General features: G+C 41.8%; 1 protein-coding gene across 5 annotated transcripts in view; it reads right to left on the reverse strand.

Annotated features, from left to right (window-relative positions):
• The window catches only part of ADGRB3 (adhesion G protein-coupled receptor B3), a 1500610-nt gene that overhangs the window by 45767 nt on the left and 1434604 nt on the right, over positions 1-20239 (reverse strand). For all 5 annotated transcript variants that reach the window (XM_033937354.1, XM_033937350.1, XM_033937352.1 and 2 more), the window contains 2 exons: positions 19523-19618; positions 5808-5847 (listed from right to left, as the gene is read on the reverse strand). In XM_033937354.1, coding sequence (XP_033793245.1) covers positions 5808-5847; positions 19523-19618 — 136 coding nt within the window. The remainder of the gene's footprint in view (positions 1-5807; positions 5848-19522; positions 19619-20239) is intronic.

Below are 20239 nucleotides of genomic sequence, written 5' to 3' on the forward strand. Positions count from 1 at the left end.
GTGAATATAACTTCTAAATTTTAACTGTCTGTAATATCAGCCAGGACTCGTATAAGACCCTGTGAATACCACTTGCCAAATTAGAGCCCAGACATGACCCAACATTTAATATTCAGGGCTAAATCTGCCCACAGTAGTCGGCATTTATAAAAATGAGAACCGCCATGGGCAAAATATGTATTAATAAGAAACTAGAGAATTACTCAGTAGTTGCAATAAAATATCTTGATCAGCCAGATCAAATGCAGCAGACAAATCAAACTTGATCAGAAAAAAAAGAAAATTGGAAAAGAATCGCAGGTGAGCCTATAACAGGATGATTCTTTTCCAATTTTCTTTTCTTATATTGTGATGGTTCCGAGGAGAACACGTGCCAGGACTCTTGAAATAGCCTTTTGCGAAGCAGGGCTGCTGTTGAGTCTGGCTGGTGACGTTTTGCTCTTTGAATGAGTATTTGCTTTTTTTTGCTCCTTGAATCAACTTTAGTGCGCTTGGATTGAAGTACTCCTGTGTTTAAGAAAATGATTCTGCAATATGAAATGAATGCTGTTTTGAACATACATAATTTGTGGAGTTTTTTGGGAGACCAATGACTGCTGTACCCCAATTTGCATGACTTGATGTGTTGAATTGTGTGAGAGTATTTTTTCTGAGGTCTCTTTTTTCTCCACTTTTTTTTATCATAAGGACGTCCATACTATATTAATTGTTTGATTTTCTTGTTTAGATATAGTATAGTTCTTTTTCACTTTCTTACTATCTGGATAGTGCCAGGGTGGTCCATGGGGAGAGTAAGGGAGGTTTTCTCAGTTATCCAGTTAGTGACAATATTTTGTAAGCTATTCGAATATCTTTTCAAATTTAGCTCATACCTTTTTCCGGTTGTACTTAAGGTGATTTATATACAGGAACAGTAGGTAATTTTTTGTCCCCCCAGAGGGTTTACGGTTTACGAGGCCCTTTTATTGAAGTGTGGTATATTAGACCAGATTTACCTAGTTTAATTTCCCAGCACCTACCTCAGATGCCTAGCGATGCCTAAGTCAACCATACCTGCCCCATATGAGTATCAGCCAGACAATTTATTCTGAGCCTAATTGATTTTGCTGCAGGGAAATCTTAGAATACTATGATTGTACAACTTGCATTGGAATTTCAGTATAACAGTTATCATTGTTAACTCTTGTTCAAAATGCCAGGCTGTTTTTAACATCCAGAGTGCAGTGTACATGGCCTTGATTTATTCTGAGCAACACAGTAAGCTTGGGGAGAAGTTCAGGAGTGATTCAATCAAACCCCCCCCCCCCCAAAACAAAAAACAACAAACAAAAAAAACCCTTCCAAGCAACACTTTTCTGCAGCATTCAATTTTTATGAATTTCATGAGGTTAGAAACTATGGGGACTGAATTTATTGCGCATCATGACCAAGGAGTAGACGTGGCAACACTGTGCTGGTTCTTGTGAAGCTCTTACATCAACATTTCTGAACCTGCAGAAGGACTGCCTTAGTCTTCATTGTTGGGTCACAGCAAGAAGAAGAACTTTGTATATTTTGCCATGGCAGATGAGGAAGACATGTCTGTGAGAGTACGCAGTTCAGCTAATTGTTTCACCACTGTATATGTGCCATAACATTTCAAGAGTTTCATTACCGCTCTTTCAAAGTTTAATACAAAATTCAATCACATGCCTCTGACGCACTCTCACAGACATGTCTTCCTCATCTGCCATGATGAAATGTATGAAGTTCTTCCTCTTGGCTGTGACCCATCCATGAAGGCTACGGCAGTCCAACTGCAAGTTTCCAAGTTTCCTATATAATTTGATTAATCGCCTATTCCAAATTCTAGGCGATGTACAATTTCTTAAATAATCAAATATGGGTAACAAATCGAACATACATAAATCTAAGAAAATTAGAAGTTCAGAAACGTTGATGTAGGAGCTTCACAAGAAACAGCAGTGTTTCCATGTCTACTTCTTGGAAAGAAAACCAGAGGCAGCCTCATTACTTTTCAGTCAGCCTTGATATATGTGCCATACTAGTGTTTACATGTGTAAAGGCTCAAGTGATGATGGTTTTTTTCTTTTTCTGAAATGGCTACTCCCGTTTAACATGCTTGTAAATATACATGTATTTGATTACATCTTTATAGTTATTTTATAAAAGGCTCTAAGTTCATCTGAGCCTTTTGTAAAATATCAGGAAAAATTGGAACGTCCTAGCTTGGCTGTCCCATTTATGCTATAGGGTCCCCTATGCAAAATGGGGCTTTACAAGGTCAAATTTCAAACAGAGTGCCTGGGATAAGAAGGGAAACCAAAATAATTAAGGGGATGAAAAGGCATAAGAGGTTAGGGTTTTTCAGCTTGGAAAAAAGAAGGCTGAGCGGGGACATGATAGAGATCATCAAAATCCTGAGTGTTGTAGAATGGATAAACATGAATTGATTGTTTATTCTTTCAAAAAGTACTAAGACTAGGAGATGCTTAATGAAGTTACATGGTACACTTTTTAAATGAATAGGGGGGAAATATTTTTTCACTCAATGAATAGTTAAGCTCTGAAACTTGTTACCAGAGGATATGGTAACATTGATTAGCATTTCTGAGTTTAAAAAAGGTTTGGAAAAGTTCTTAGAGGAAAAGTGCTTAGTCTGATATTGAGATAGACCCTGGGATTGGTAGCGTGGAATCTTGCTACTATTTGGGATTCTGCCAAGTACATTTTACCTGGATTGGCCACAGCTGGGAACAGGATACTAGGCTAGATGGACCAATGGTCTGCCCCAGTATGGCTATTCTTATGTTTATAAAATACTAGCATAATTGGCAGGCAAGGCAGAGGCATAGCCAGAAGTCAATTTCTGGATTAGCAGGCCCGCACATTTTCTCTCTGCCATGCCTCACCCCACTGTGTTAAAAGCATCTTGGTTGGATGGAATCCCCAAGCTCTACCAGCTGTAGATATCCTCTGTAGAGCCCCCTGGGCCATCTGAGCAACGGGGAACTCAGGCCAGGGCTGATTTAACCTATGGGCTAAGTGAGGCTTTGGACCAGGATACTGGCACTAAAGGATGCCAAACAGCTAGCGCCATGACAACAGCTAGCGCTGGCCCTAGGTTATGCCACCCTGATGCTGCTGCCTGGCCCAACTGCCATGAGGGGGGAGGGCCAGCATCAGAGAAGGGAAGTGTAGCACTTCCTCCTCTGATGCTACTGCTTGAAACTGACACTGGCCTATGGAGCTGCATCCTGCTGGGACCAGGGAACTGGCTGGGGGGAGGGGGGAGTGGGACATTGGCTGGGGTGCCTTATGGGCCAAGGCACCATAATCGCTAGAGCCGACCCTGAATTCAGTGGTACACTTCAAACAGTCCACACCAGCATCCCATGCATGCATGGGTGCTACCAGCGTCAAGTGTAGTGTTGACTTTCTCACTGCTCAGATGGCCCAGGGTGCTCTGCAGAGGACATCTTCAGGTGGCAGGGCCAAGGATGTGTGCTGCTGCTGAGTGGGCCTAAATCGAAAGTGGGTGGGCCTCTACCCACCTGGACCCATCCGTGCAGGGCAGGATTAATTTGTTGAGGGCCCCTAGGCACACAAGTACACTGGGCCCCATGCCCCACCCCACCCCACCCCACCATGCATCCAAACGGAAATAGGAAGCTGCGTCAGAGGGAAGCTTTGGGCAAGCAGCACCGCTTGCACAATTACAGTTCCCATTGCCTTTCTTACCCGCGTTGCTTGATTGTCTTACTTTCTGTCGAAGGGGGGGCTGCGTTGCTGACTGGGGTGGGGCCCGCTTTGCCGATCGGGGGGCCCCGCATTGCCGATCGATGCTGGAGGGGCCCATCGCTGTTTGGAAAAAACAATGTTGATGCCCTCCTTCATCGGGCCCCCCTGACCATTTCGGGCCCTAGGCACGTGCCTACTTGGCCTATTGGTTAATCCTGCCCTGCATCCGTGTCTACATGATGGTTGCAAACATTTACACCAGCCCTAATAAGCTGAAATATCAGTGCTAATATTTGTCATGTATGCACTGCTTTATTTACCCCCTCCTTTACTAACGCGTAGCGCGGGTTTTAGTGCCAGAAGCGGCGGTAACTGCTCTGACACTCATAGAATTCCTATGAGCGTCGGAGCTGTTATCGCCGCTGCTGGCGCTAAATCCTGTGCTATGGGTTTGTAAAGGAGGAGTTTAATTATCTAATCTTCTGTTCTCTTAAAAAAAAAAAAAAACAAAGAATCAATTTCAGTCATCCATATTTTACTATGTTGTGAGAAACAAATCTTCAGACTCAAAAGTGCACAGATCAGTATTTGCTTTTTGGGGAAGTTCATGTTCTATTGATCTCTTCTAATACTCTTTTACATCAGAAAGTTGCTGAATGAGAGTATTAACTGGCATTAAAAAAAAGATCAGAACCATAATAAGCTAATAAAGCTCTAACTATCAGCATACTGCAGCGTAATCAGGTTTTGCCAGCAATGTTGAATTACGAATTCATTTGTGGTTATTTATTGCAGTTCTGATTAATCTGCTGCTGCCTTTAGAGAAATGCTTGGTGTTTGGCTCATGAAAATCACCAGCTTCTTTGGGGTAAGTGATGATGCTTATTTCTTATCCTGCCTCATGTGAAAGCCATTTTAGATCTGTATGTTCAGTGGGGTGAATAAAATCCCTAGTTCCAGTGTCCTCAGAGCTAGCTATTATCTGAGAAATCAAAAAGCCTTTCTGGCATACATATCACATGCATGAATTCCTTTATAAGATGTTTTCCTATTTCTATTCTAGAGCAGTAGCAGTTTGTTCATGTTACAGATGGAGCATCCTTTTATTGCAAACAGTAAAAATGTCCTTTCTCCCACTGTAAATTACTCGGGTGCTAGCGCTAGCGATTCCTGCATGGCAAATGTGATGAAGCCTATAGGAAATGAATGCAATCAGGAAAGCTAGGTGTGCTATTTGTGTTACTTGCTAAGAGGAGAGGGGGATGGAATCTCCTCATAGGAGTTCTATTTAAAGGTAGAAGGCCCATATTCTGTATATGGTGCCAGTTTATTAAGTGCTGATAGGTGCCTAAGCTCAGCGAAAAATGCTGCTTAAACAACATTTTAAACTGATTTTAGGCCTACTGAGGCCTAAAAAACAGCACCAGATTCGCACCTCAGTAGGCGCTTTATGGCGCCTAATGCTGCTGTAGGTTTGGCTAACATCAAAGGGAGGCACCAGAAATGTAGGCCTTGAAAACCCTGGCCTACATTTCTGGTGCCTACCTTTGACAGTGGCGCGATTCTCTAAAGGCACCATTGTGCGATTGATATGCGATCGGCGGCCGCTTTTAAGGTGGCTGTTGTCAACAGCACTGGTTAGAGAATCCAGGCCTAAGTTCTTTCTTTTTGGGTTACCTACTCTTTCCTTTGTCACATACCCCCACCTTCATCTTATTCCCATCCCTCCCATCCATTTGCCACAAGGGGATTGCTAGCATGGTTTTGTAAAAGGATCCCTTGATGTTTTGGTCCTTATTATGACAATATTTTTCCAGTGAACATCTCAGGTTCTCTGTTTAAAAACTTTTCTCCATTGTTGTGATTCTGGAAAATTTCTTTAAAAATTTCACTATGTCAGGTGACCCTAGGAATCTGAGTTCAGTTATGTTATGAAACAAAGATGATGAGAGCTCCTTAAAAGATTGACAACAAATGAGACATTTGAGACTCCTTTCAGTGGATATGATATCAAAAAACATATTTCTACATGTATTTTACTTGTATATTTTTAAGATTGTTCTTACCTGACCGACAAGCAATATCCACATCCTTTTCAAAATCTGTCTGTTGGAGAGAAAAGATAAGAGATTTGTATAAATGAAAAATAGACTTTCTTTATCAATTTTGGTAAACATACAGGTGTGCTTGCATTGAGCTGCGGTAAGCACTAATGTGTGCTTACCACTGGTTAAAATGTACTGAGATAGGATATGCTCAGGCATCTCATGGTAGTTTTTTGTATGTGCTATCCTTGTGCTAAAAAATAAAATGTACGTTTTATTGCTGTGGGGCATGTTTGGGTAAGGTGAATGGGCATGGCTAAACTAATCAGTTAGTGCACTAAGAGCTGGATTCTGCAACTGGCGCTTCTATCGGTCAGTGCCTCCAAAACTAGCGCCATTTGTGTGTCAATCACGTACCGGTGCCGGTTCCAAAATCGCAGCCACGTGTAAAGCAGGTGCTGTAAATGTAGGCCAGGGTTTGTCAAGATCTACATTTCCGATGCCTACCTTTCACGTGAATTGCACCTACGGAGGTACTTTATGATGCCTAATGCCACTGTAGGTCTTAGGACTCCTTTTACAAAGGTGCGTTAGGGCCTTAACGCACGGAATAGCGCGTGCTAGCCACTGCCGCCTTCTTTTAAGCAGGTGGTAATTTTTCAGCTAGCGCACACTATAGCATGCGCTAATCTTGTGCGTACACTAAAAACACTAGCGCACCTTAGTAAAAGGAGCCCTTAGTGATGCCTACAGTGCCTTTAGGTGTCGTAAAATGCCTCCATAGGCGTGGGTCTGGCACTGGTGGGTACCTACATTTTCTTTTAAAAGCTTTTTATTAAAATTTTTAACAGCATTTTCAACTTACATAAGGTGTCGTAAATAGAATCTGGGCCTAACTGATCAGGGCTGGATTAACACATGAGCTCCTACTGCCTACAAAATAGGTGTTGATAAATACTTACGTGCTAATGGCTACTCGTAATGGGAAAATTAGTGCACTGCCATTTTTGAAGAAATAGGAAAAATCAGACATTTTCCAGCAGCACATGGGAAAAAACCTGTGCTGGGGAGGGCCCCACAATGAGCAAGAAACTGTTCAAAAGATACAGTAGTGTTTCTAAAAATCCATCTAATAAGAAAATATCCGAAATGAAGCAACTGAACATACACTGCAGGGAGATGTAGGGCGCTATATTACAGAGAAGTACTATAGGCAAAAAAATTAGTCAAGTCATATTACACTAAAATTAGTCCACCAAATAAAAAAGAAGAGCTAAGGAAAAGATGGAAAGAAAGGGGGGGGGGGGGGTGGCGCAGTGGTTAAAGCTACAGCCTCAGCACCCTGGGGTTGTGGGTTCAAACCCACGCTGCTCCTTGGGCAAGTCACTTACTCCCCCCATTGCCTCAGGTACATTAGACAGATTGTGAGCCTGCTGGGACAGACAGGGAAAAATGCTTGAGTACCTGAATAAATTCATGCAAACCGTTCTGAGCTCCCTTGGGAGAACGGTATAGAAAATTGTATAAATAAATAAAAATCACAATAATATAAAGGAAAAAAGAAACGGAAAAGAAAGCAGTAAGAAGTGGACCAAGTCCCTAATACATAAACGGAAAAAAGAAGGCAATTCACTGAGGGGTAGTAGAGGTTGCTGCAATCATTGACAACAAATTCTGAGAGCTATAGAGGCCCAAAGAAAATATTAAAGACCCCACTTGGGACTTGGGTGTGAATGTATGTGATGATCTTAAGGTGGCCCAACAGGTTGAAAAGGAGATGGTGAAAGCTAGAAGGATGCTAGGGTGCATAGGAAGAGGTCTGGCCAGTAGGAAAAAGGAGGTAATTATGCCCCTATGTAAGACTCTGGTGAAACCTCATTTAGAATATTGTGTGCAATTCTGGAGGCAGAGCCTTCAAAAGATATAAAAAGGATGGAGTCGATCCAAAGGAGGCTACTAAAATGGTGTGTGGTCTTTGTCATAAGGCGTAGGGGACAGACTTAAAGATCTCAATCTGTATACTTTGGAGGAAAGGTGAGGGGAGATAAGATAGAGATGTTTAAATACCTATGCAATGTAAATGCGCACGAGTCGTTTCAAGTTTCTTAGGATTTTATATACCGCCTATCAAGGTTATCTAAGCGGTTTTTACAATCAGATACTCAAGCATTTTCCTTATCTGTCCCGGTGGGCTCACAATCTATCTAACGTACCTGGGGCTATGGAGGACTGAGTGACTTGCCCAGGGTCACAAGGAGCGCGGGGCTTGAACCCACAACCCCAGGGTGCTGAGGCTGTAGATCCAACCACTGCACCACACACTCCTCCACATTTGAAAGGAAGCTCTGGAATGAGAGGGCATAAGATGAAGTTAAGAGGTGATAGGCTCTGGAGTAATCTAAAGAAATACTTTTTTACCGAAAGGGTGTTAGATGCATGGAACAGTGTCCCCATAGAGGTGGTGGAGACAGAGACTGTGTCTGATTTCAAGAAAGCCTGGGATAGGCACGTGGGATCTCTTAGAGAGAGGAAGACATAATGGTTACTGTGGATGGGCAGACTGGATGGGTCATTTGGCCTTTATCTGCCATCATATTTCTATGTTCTATGTTTCTATGAGGATACATTTAACATGGGTACCAGTTATTCTAATCTGCAGTACCTGAGTTCTAGTCAAAAGGATACATTCATGAACCATATATTCTTGAAATGAAAAGTTTCAAAGGTCATTCCTTATTAGCATCCAACTATAATTGACTCAAAAGAGTAGCAGGTACCATCACTTTCATACCAGAGTTCTCAAGAAATCAGTTCCTGTAGGTCTAATGGTCCACAGAAATTCCAGTTAACTGGACTTAAGAAGGACTTTTGTTTCCCAAGGAAAAATAATACATGTTGGAGATCAAAGTCATGGATACTTCTTCAGAAACTCAAGGAGGTATTTTAAAGCATATTATAAGCTATACTGGAATAAACGTTTTGAAAATTAATTAGACACAAGTTCTTATGTCTAACTATATTTTCCTGTGCTTCTACCTTCCCCTACAGATTCAGACTATCTTTCATCTGGGTCTCATCGTGGGATTCACATTTCTTAAGTTTTCCATTATATATTCCAACTTTATTTTCCAATTTTTTCATACCTGATTTCACAATGGCGACTCATCAACAATTAGCTTTAACTGTAAAGATACTTTCTGCATTTGAGCTCTGAGGCAAAGACTGAAGGCCTGACATAATGACCCAAATAACCTCCAACTTGAAGACCTGCAGTCATCGTAGAGGGACAGTTGCAATCCTGCAACCTCCAAAAGATCCAATTATACTCCCAGTATCTGTTCAATGAACAGACTGAACAGAACAGCAGATTCCAAACTTGCCTCCTCAACAATTAAACCATCTCCAGTTTCTGACAGCGAAAATAATTTTTCCCACATTCTCCCCACAGTGTTTTTCTATCTTCTTCTTGCCATTGCCATGCAGCTGCATTTCTACTCTCGTCTATGTCCAAATGGCAGACTTCAGGGGGCGGGAGGGGGAGGAGTTACATTGGAGAAATCCACTGCTTCGAGGGAGGCAGCTTATATTGCCTATTGACGAGGGCCATGTGAAGGCTTTTGGAGTTCTATTGCACACAGCTAAGGCTCTGGTAAGAGAGCCATCAAGATCCACAGAAAAAACCTGGGATTTAGTTTTATGCTTAATTGTTAGTCAGGCTGAGGGCATCCTGCAGAGTTCCTTCAGAAAACAGCCATCTCAGTCAAGCTCACCATATGCTATCTTTAAATTAAGGCAGTGTGTGAATGTTAGCATGACTGAGTGATCAGAAAGAGATGCTAATATCCATTGTATTTATAGACTCTTGGATGTTAAAGCTAAATCCCAGTAAGCTCAATTAACATCTGCTCTTCCCTGGAACAGCTGCTACTACTACTACTCTTGTTTGTTACTTTCAGGTTTATTTCTTAACCTTTTCCAAAAATGATTCAGAGATGCTGCCACCATCAAAATAAAAAAATGAATTACACAAAATATCAACAATTCAAATACAATATTGGCACCCAATCTAGTAGATGATGGCAGATAAAGATCAAAATGACCCATCTACAATAGTGTGCCCTGTAATTGTTGCTCTGTGCAGGTTATTATCACCTCTGTGTCCTTGTTTACAGTTATACAGGGCTTAATTGATAGACACAAATGAACTGAGAACCATTTCATTATAATGATGTTAATGAAATTCAGGAGACAGGGGTGAAATGAGTAATTATTATTATTATTCTTTTTACACCATTCAATATTCAGCCAGCAGCAGCAGTACCGACATTGATTATCCATAAAAGCAGAGAAAAATGAAAACAGATAAAGACCATATGGCAGATCTTTAGCACTATTTGGCCAGCTAGGAAAGGTTCCTGGTTGGCCACATACCATATAGCCAGCTATCTACTGATATTCAGTGGCCACCAAAATCCCTATTTTTGTCACTAGGCCTATCGTTGTTGCTAGGCCTTAGCTGGCCAGCTGCTGACTATCAACTTGACCAACTAAGTATGTGGTGGCAAACCTTGACCCGGATATTAAATGCTGGTGGTTGAATATGGACCTGGCATTAAATATCTGGTATCACCATGGACTGCGAGTGGTACCCACTGTGCCTCCCATGGTCTCAATATTAGGCCCCATATGCCCTATCCAGTCTGCCCATCCATGCTATTTACTATCCCTTCCTCTCCTTTAGAGATCCTATATTCAAGCTTATATCAAGCTTTCTTGAATTTAAGTAGAGTTTTTGTCTTCACCATTTCCCCTGGAAAACCATTCCACAAATTCAGCACCTTTTCTGTAACAAAGTATTTCCGCAGTATTACTTTTGAGTCTATCCACTTTCACCTTGATCCTATGACCCCTCATTCAAGAGCTTCCTTTCAATTTCAGACTAGGGGGACACTCAATGAAATTACATGGAAATATTTTTAAAATAAATAGGAGAAAATATTTTTTCTCTCAAAGAATAGTTAATCTCTGGAACTCATTGCCAGATGATCTGATAAGAGCGGTTAGTGTAGAATGTTTAAAAAAAGGTTAGGACAAGTTCCTGGAGCAAAAGTCCATAGTCTGCTATTGAGACAGACATGGGGGAAGCCACTGCTTGCATGGTATGTTGCTACTATTTGGGTATCTGCCAGGTATTTGTGACCTGGACTGGCCACTATGGAAACAGGTTTCTGGGCTAGATGGACAATTGGTCTTATTCAATATGGTTATTCTTATGGGTTTTTTTTTTTTTAATGAGAAAGAAATGGGAGATTAAGGAGGAGATCTTCCTAGTAAAAAGCTGCCCACAATGAGGACTTTTAGGGGTCCTTTTATTAAGTGGTGATATAAAGTGTCATTAGCACACCCTTGTTTGGGTTTCTCCTACCCAATAAGGCCATTTTTACCATAATAGTAGGGTGGTTCATCTTTCCTTTTTCCATGCGCTAATGTTGCCATTTATTTATTTAGATTTTTATCCCATTCTCCCAGAAGATCAGAACGGGTTACAAGTAGACATTCACAATCGTTTGAAAACAGACTAGTCATTACAACAAATAGGTTACAGTAGACAATAACAGAGCTTATTCTAGAGACCAGACTGGTCATAGCGAAGAGTACTAGGAGAAGTATATTGAGGAGTCAGTTTTTAATGGCCCGATTGGCGAAAGAGGAAGGTCTTTACTGCTCTGCGGAAGGTCATTAGTGAGTCTAGCGACCTGATCTGTGTGGGTAGTCAGTTCCATAGCTGAGGTAGGAAATGGCTGTAGGATCTTTTGTACTCGATACATGTCAAAGGTAGGAGCCGGAAATGTAGGCCTTGAAACCCCTGGCCTACATTTCTGGCACCTACCTTTGCCGGAGGCGTGATTCTCTAAATGGCACCATCTCAGGTTTGACACATGATTGGTGGTCTCTTATAAGGCAGCTGATGTCAATAGTGCCGTTTAGAGAATCCGGGCCTAACTAATTAGTGCGGGATTACCTCATAAACCCATACCACCACATGAGACCACATCACCTACAAAATAGGTGTTGATAGGTGCTAATGCGGTAATTATGTTCTTATGTCTTCATGCATTACTTTAATACTTAAGGGCTCCTTTTACTAAACAATGCTAGAGGTTTTTAGTGCAGGCTAGCGAGGTAAATGTTCTGACATTCAAAGAATTCCTATGAGCATTGGAGCATTTACCTCGCTGGCCCACACTAAAAACCTCTGTACCATTTAGTAAAACCCAATTCAAAAAGACAAGATGATGGATAGATAGATTAATCTCATATTGGAGATGAGAAAAGCAAACAAAGTAGCATAGCTCAAGAAAGCATGAAATAAATACAGAACACTGGTGACAAAAAAAGAGTAAAGCCAGAGACTGGGTCTGTTTTCCAATATGGCAGCAGCAAAAAATTAAGAAGTTCATTTAATGGAGGAGTACAAAAGCATATTATGTAATATATTACTATATTATATAATCAATAATAATAAAATGCTAGAGGCGCATGCGCTCTTGAAAATTCGTGAGCGCTGGCGCCCTGAGGTGTGCTTCTGTGGCAACATTCTAAGTGCGCATGCGGGGGCTGAAGGCGCGCAACTGTGGAGCATTTGGCGGTTTGCAGTCTGCCACTGATTCGGAGGGGGAGGGGGGGCACAGGCGCACCTGCCAGTACTAGGCTCCTCTCTCGAACCGCACCAGGCGGGGATCGAGAGAGGAGCTGCGGCGCAGGCGGCCGGCCCGCAGACAGGAGGCTGCCGAAGCCGGAAACAAAGCTTCCCAGGGGGGACGGGGGGACGGACGACGAGGAAGGAGTGGGAGCAGGCTGCAGAGGCTGTCGGTGTCTTCAGGCCGCGGCGGCTTTAGGCAGATGTCGGTGGAGGTAAGGGTTGCTGCTGGACATGGGAAGAGGTGCTGATGGACGGGGGAGAAAGGAAGGGAGGCTTACTGCTGGACAGGGGGAACAGAAAAGAGGTACTGCTGGACAGGGGAAGAGGTGCTGATGGACGGGGGAGGGACGGGGGGGGGCAAAAAAAGGAAGGGAGGCCTACTTCTGGACAGGGGGAACAGAAAAGAGGTACTGCTGGACAGGGGAAGAGGTGCTGATGGACCGGGGGGGGCAAAAATAGGAAGGGAGGCCTACCGCTGGACAGGGGGAGCAAGAAAGAGGTGCTGCTGGACAGGGGGGGGAGTTAAAACAAAGGGAGAAGGGCTGCTGCTGGATAAGGGGACCAGTGAAGGGGTGGTGGTGGACACAGGGGAAGAAAAAGGAAGGGAGAATGGACAGGGGGAGCAGGCAAGGGGTGGTGGTGGACCGCCGAGGAAAAAGAAAGACAGAAAGAAAGAAATACAGAAACAGGCTAAGGAGAGAGAGAGAGAAAGAAATACACACACACACACATACATATTCTAGCACCCATTAATGTAACGGGCTTAAAGACTAGTACAGTATAATCTCGTTATAACGGACTTGCTTATAACGGAACCTCGCCTATACCGGATGAGGTCCGCTGGACCCAGCCGAGCACCATTATAAACATACAAAAAATCATCAGATATAGTGGACTCACATATAACGGACTTTTGGATATAACGGACTACTATTTTGGTCCCGAAAGCTACTTTTAGCTGTAATTTTCTTCTTCTATAATGGACATGCAGGCTCCGCCTACAAGGCACATGGCATGCTGGTGATATAGTATCAAAATACAGCCCAGAAGAAAATGACAGAGTATTTTCCTTTCCAGTAGAGTACAACATAATGTTTTAGAACATCTTTAAGTGTTCTGGTTTTGCAATCATTTCGTGCCATACCAATATTTTGCTGAGTTTTGTTCTTGATGTTGCTGATATGGTTGTGCAGTGACTGTTGTTCATTGATTGAACGTTGTTTCAAATTGACCTAAATTAAATTTTGAAAAAATGCAACTCTGGATATAATGGACTCTGGATATAACGGACCGTTTTTCCAGGTCCCTTGAAGTCCGTTATAACGAGATTATACTATAGTATATTAAATTGATTAGATATGTATGAAGGGCCACTGAAAAGGTCTCTGCCCAGCCAAGAATAGAATGATGTGAAGCCAATGGAAAAACTTATACGTTTCATGGCTACACATCATTCTGTTCTTGGATGGGCTGAAACTTTTCAGTGGCCCCTTATACAATCTTAGGCCCACATTTTATATATGGCCCCTGAAAAATTGATGCCAATCAGAAGAGTGTTTAGTACAATTCTATGAAAGGCATGTTCCATATACAGAATTGCGTGTAGTGGCCTTACACATCACTAGACCTAAATACCTACATCTAAATCGTGTATGTATCAGGCATATTCTATAACAGTGCGCCTAAATTTTAGGAATGCCTATGATCTGCCCATGCTTCTTCCCTGGCCACGCCCTCTTTGGGGATTTGCACACTAGAAATGACATGCACCACTTTATAAAATGCACTTAAAAAGTTGGCACATAAGTTCTAATTAGTGGCAATTAATGTTGATTATTAAGTGTTCATTGCCAAATATTGCTGCCAATTGGCTTGTTAAATAATTAAAGTATGCACACAAATTGGCTATATGTGCCAATTTACACACGCACCCTAGGACACCATATATAGAATCTGGGCCTTGATGTGCACTACTACCGTGTTTCCCCAAAAATAAGACAGTGTCTTATATTAATTTTGGACTCAAAAAACGCACTAGGTCTTATTTTCAGGGTAGGTCTTATTTTTCTCATGTACAATGATCATCTCTCCATTCCTCTCCTGCACCCCAATTCTTTCTTTTTCCTTTCTTTCCCTCACATGTACAGCATCTTTCCTCCCCTCTCACCCATCCCCTTGTGCTTTCCCTCCCTCATGCAGCAGAACCCTTGTCCTGCTTCTATCCCTCCTTCCGTGCAGCTGCAGCAAAAACCTTGAACAGCCCTCCCCGCCACCCATCCAAACCCGCTGACCGCGAGACCTACATACCTCCCTCCACAGAGCAGCATCAGCAACACTCTAAACAGGCTGCTTCGTGGCCTTCTCCCGCCGGGGCCTTCCATGCACCGCGTTGTTGATGACATCATCGGTGATGCAGCTGAGGGAATGCCCCGGCGGGAGAAGGCCACGAAGCAGCCTGTTTAGAGTGCTGCTGACACTGCTCTGTGGAGGGAGGTAGTAGGTCTCATGGTTGGAGGTCTCGGTTGGATGGGAGTGAGAGATGGAAGAGTCAGCGGGGGTTCGGTTGTGTGGTGGGGGCAGAGGGAAGTGCTACTGCCGGCAAATTCATGGACTAGGGCTTATTTGGAGGTAGGTCTTATTTTCGGAGAAACATGGTACTTTGAGTATGGCTTGTAAGATTGGACTAGAGACTGTGGGCCTTGGTGATTTGCTTGTATCTATCTTTAATTGAACCCCTCCCCAAACAAAAAAAAAAAACGAATAGATATCAACTGCCAGCACTGCAAAGCTCTCTCAACCCATGGTAACCTACAGTTTATTAGAGTACTGCAGATTTCCAGTAATGTATAACTGCTGCCAATTAATTAAACTAAGGTAATTAACTGAAGTTCTGATGCTTTCATAAACTTCAAGGTGAGTGGCTACTGGTACCAAAAATAAAGTCAAGATTTCATTAGTACTGGCTGTGCATATTTAATTTCTATTGATATTAGTTATTTTTATGCAGAGCATCTTGAAAGATTTGTGGGAATCAGAGGCTAACTAAACAATATGGGGATTAAATATTTATAATCAATGAGTTCCAAGGACAAAATTCTAATAAAAAAGTAATCATAATAAATAACGGTACAGAGACATACTACTTCATAAATTATTCAGAGTTAGGGGGGAAGTTGTACTTTATTATTTTGGTAAAGGAAATTCAAGACAACTGTGAATATGCTGCCCAGGAGAGCTCAGACTCATTAGATCTCAGAAACTAAGTAGGGTCAGTCAAAGCTAATATCTGGTTAGGGGACTCCACCCCCCCCAGATGGCTGGGCTGCAGTTGATCAACCACTGCAGTATCCTACCAGAAATGTCACACTCACAATAGTGTGGCTATGATCACTCAAGTATCTAACATACATATTATCATCAGCTTGCATAGTTCATCATATAATACAGACTGATTCTTCAGATAATCTGATTTTGTATTTTTCTTATTTGCATTAGTCTTTCACCAGATTAGGTGGCACTTTATTACTACATTTTCTACAGATTAGAGGAGTATGGTATAAATGACAGCTCAACTCTTTTTTGTTGTTGTTTACGCTGTTGTTCCAATTTGGAATAATCTACCTGTTCACATTAGGACCGATATCAATTACTTAAGGTTTTGTAAAAATTTGAAAACCTTTTTATGTGATTTGTTGCAATATTCATGGTATGATGATATTTTAATTATTGATTGCTTTTGTATTTTCCTGTTGATTCTACGGCTTCTTTGGATGTAACTCGCCTTGAACCTTTTTGCTATAGTACGATTAATAAGTTGTGTATTAGGTTAGATTAGATCAGTGTTATCTGATCCAAGTATAAATGTCATTCATCAACTGAGTCTGTGTCAGACTGACCTCTAGATTATTCTTTCTTATAGCAACTCACATGATGAATAACTACAGTACTTCACACTATACAAGGAAAGGATGATTGCCATTACACTACTTATAACTTCTGTAGCACCACCAGATGTAAAAACAGACATGAAGCCCAACAGAGAAAAGATGAGACTGTGAATTAGGACAGAGAGGCTATGACTCAAACATTTACCCCCTCTTCTACTAATCCGGGCTAGCAGTTTTAGCGTGGGGAGCCGCGCTGAATGGCCCGCGCTGCTCCCAACGCTCATTGAGTTCCTATGAGCGTCGGGAGCAGCGCGGGCCATTCAGCGCGGCTCCCCGCGCTAAAACCGCTAGCGCGGTTTAGTAGAAGAGGCCCTTAAAGTGTGTGGACTTAAGCAGAGGAGCGATAGCATTTAATTGAACATCAACGAATCTGATGCTTGAGGTCTGCAAATGTTCAAGTAAAAGCTACCGTTCCTCTGCTTAAGTCATAGAAACATAGAAACATGATGGCAGATGAAGACCAAATGGACCATCCAGTTTGCCCATCTGCAGTAACCATTATCTCTTTCTCTCTTTAAATGTTTGAATCGGGTCAGTCAAGGCACCTGTAGATTACCATGGGCTTGACACAGCTTTTCAATGTTGGCAGTTGATGTCTATTAGATTTTTTTTCAACTTTAATTTTTTTTTTTTTAATTTCTTTCAATTAAAGACACAGTACAAGCAAATCATGAAGGCCACAGTCTCTAGTCCCATCTTACAGGCAATACTCATATTAGTAGTGCACATTAAGGCCCAAATTCTGTATACGGCGTCCTAATGTGTGTGCATAAATTTGCACACACAGCCAATTTGTATGCATACCTTAATTATTTAACAAGTCTAATCTTTTCTTTATTGGGCTTCGTGTCTGGTTTTACTAGATTGTCATCTCTAAGGAACAAGGACTATCTACCACATTTCACTGCATATTTTTGTATACATCTAGTACATGCAATACACATCATGATATTAGTGATTTGGGGGGTAGATATTCCAAGAAGTTTAAAGGGGCAAGAAAGGCTCCTGCCACTTAGCTATCTAGTGCCGCTGAATATCCACAGCACTGTCTGGTTAATGCTGTGGCGCTATGAAGGTGGAGTTTGGGCAGACCCGGAAGATATCCATGCACTGACAATATTCAGTGCTGGTGTCTGTATACATAACTAGGTAGAGGACTGCAGAAAAATCAGTCCTACCTTTTCCCAATAGATAACGGGTATTAGCACGGACTATCAGCCAGCACCTATATAATGTCTGGGTCCGCTAAGGACCTGAATATTCAATGCTGCTGCCCAGACATAGCCTGGCATTTAATATCAAAGTCTAATTCAATCTGTGGCTGTAAGAGGCTTCAAAACCACTAGTTCAAAATCACCTGGTTTATATTTACCCTATATTTGCAATCCATTTATTATAAGCTCAGCAGCATGCTATAACAATTTCTTTGCTTGAAAAGTATTTCTTGAAGAAGCGTTTTATTCATGTTGCTGGAAAAACTCTTAATATGCGAAGCGTGGCAAATTAGTTAATGGCACTGAATATTTTTTTTATTGGATTCTTTAAAGGGAAATTATATAGAATTCAGCTGAGACAATTGAATTAAAACTAAACAGAAGTTTGTTCTATGGGCATATTTTCATTATTTTCCTATGGTTCCTTCCTTTATATCCTTTTAAAGTTTATTATTTATGTTCTTCCTTTGTACAAGAGGGATTACACATCAAATGCTATTCGGGTCTGCACTAGGATTAAATTGACTCGCACTACACTAGAATTAAATAGCTGATTCCAGATGTACAGTATTTGCAATGAATCAGACAGCAGCAACTTGTTCTGTTATGAAGAGCTGAGTTCAATGCAGATGCTATAAATAGCACTGGCACTAGCCTTTGTCTAGCTGCCATTAAATTCTAACATAGCCTATAAAATTGTTCCAGTATGAAAAGTCCTGGATAGAAACTCTTCAGAGTTGCTGCAGTATTTTTCAAGATTGAGGATATTACAAAAAATAAAACCAAAACCAAAACCCAGTACAACTGAAATGTAACCCTATTGTATAAACCTGATGTGTAAAACAAGCATAGCCAGGATACAGAAGAACACCCGATTCATCTGGTGTGATCTAACAATAGCTGAGCTGATGTCACCTGCTGGTAATATTTATTGGATGATAGTGTGGGTGAAATGGGGGGGGGGGGGGGCAGAGGGTGAGGAGAATATATGAGGTGATGTTAAGGGTATGTAGAATCAGGATTGACAAGTTTATAAGAGCAGGTAAGAAAGGGTTAATAGACAGAGCTTGTAAGAAAGAAAAAGGATTAGAGAGGTTTCTAAGGTGATGGAATGGAGCAGTCACAGGATTGGTTGGATGTTGTGGCAGACTGGAGTGAATTCTGTGAGGAAAGGGGAACAATAGAGTAGTCTCTTCAGGAAAAAATTATCCCGCCTTCCCTCCCATGTGTGCTGGTGTTATGCTTTGTGTCGTGGGGGGGGGGGGTTTACAGGTTATATGTGGACTTGGATGGGTTTGGTTCAGTTTATGGGGTTGGGGGGAAGGTGGTTGTAGCTTTAGGTGGGGCGGAAAATGGGGTTTGACCCAGTTGGATCTGGGAGATGAGCAGTTAATAAATAAATAAATGTAACACTCGTAGGCGACACCGCTGCGAGGGGAAGCATGGCCTTGTGTCACCGTGGGTCATGTTTGGGGGGAGGGGAAGCATGGCCTTGCATCACCATGGGTGATGCTTGAGGGGGGGGGTGGAGGTGGAAGAATGCCTTCAGGGGAAGTTCTGGAAGGAGGGACTGGGCATACCTCCTGCTGGTGATCTTCAGGGGATGGGGGGTTTCTGACAGCAGGGACTGGGCATCCCTCCACAACTAAGCATACAGTGGAGAAACTTTTTCATAAGGTCTGAGCTAACTACCTAACTTAGGGCCCCTTTTACAAAGCCGTGGTAGCGATGTTGCCACAGTAAACATACTGAAGCCCATCGGAATTGAATGGGCTTTGGCACATTCACTGCAGCAGCATCGCTGCCGCGGCTTTGTAAAAGGGGCCCTCAGTTTTCTTTTAAAAGTTCTGAATTAATAAAATAAATACTAACCATGATCTGTGCGTGTCCATTAGGAAATGAGCTTGAAGAATCTGCATTGATGGGATCTTGGCAGTTTCTCAGTCGACATCTGAAGGCATCTTGAACCTGTGAAAAAAAGGCATTTCTTATTTTTCATTGTGGTAATTTTGCCACAACTACAGAAAACAAAACAAAAAAAAATATATAAATAGAACACTTTAATTTGAAAGTATACTTTACATTGACATTTTAAAGACTGTAAACTACGGGATATCTTAATAACTAATACACACTACTTCATGATTACATGTGATAAGAACAAATCTAAACTTGAGGTAAAAATAATGCAAACATAGCATAAAAGGCCTTCAAATTAATATGATTACATAGTTCTAAAACAGTCTATCTTTTTCCCCAGGCATTTAGGAGTGTAGTGGAATAACATTACAATGGGGTATTTTGCTGCTAATTTGTGCTTTTTTAGTACAGGTCCTATATTATGCAGAGAGAACCAGGGGTCCTTTCATTGAAGTGCATTCGATTTTGCAATTCCTGTGGCTTAACACAGAAAATTAACATATGTTAACTGCAAATCTAAAAAGGGAAACTCTTGGGTGCATACCTAGCATTTCTACCACAGGTTGTACATTAACCTCGGCGTCAGCACAAGGAAATCAGGTTTCATTTGGCGTGGAGTGCTTACTGGGTTTCCTCGAAAATAAGACCTAATGCCTTTTTTGAGCCCAA

Source organism: Geotrypetes seraphini, chromosome 3, assembly GCF_902459505.1.
Source record: "Geotrypetes seraphini chromosome 3, aGeoSer1.1, whole genome shotgun sequence".
In the NCBI taxonomy this organism is placed as follows: domain Eukaryota; kingdom Metazoa; phylum Chordata; class Amphibia; order Gymnophiona; family Dermophiidae; genus Geotrypetes; species Geotrypetes seraphini.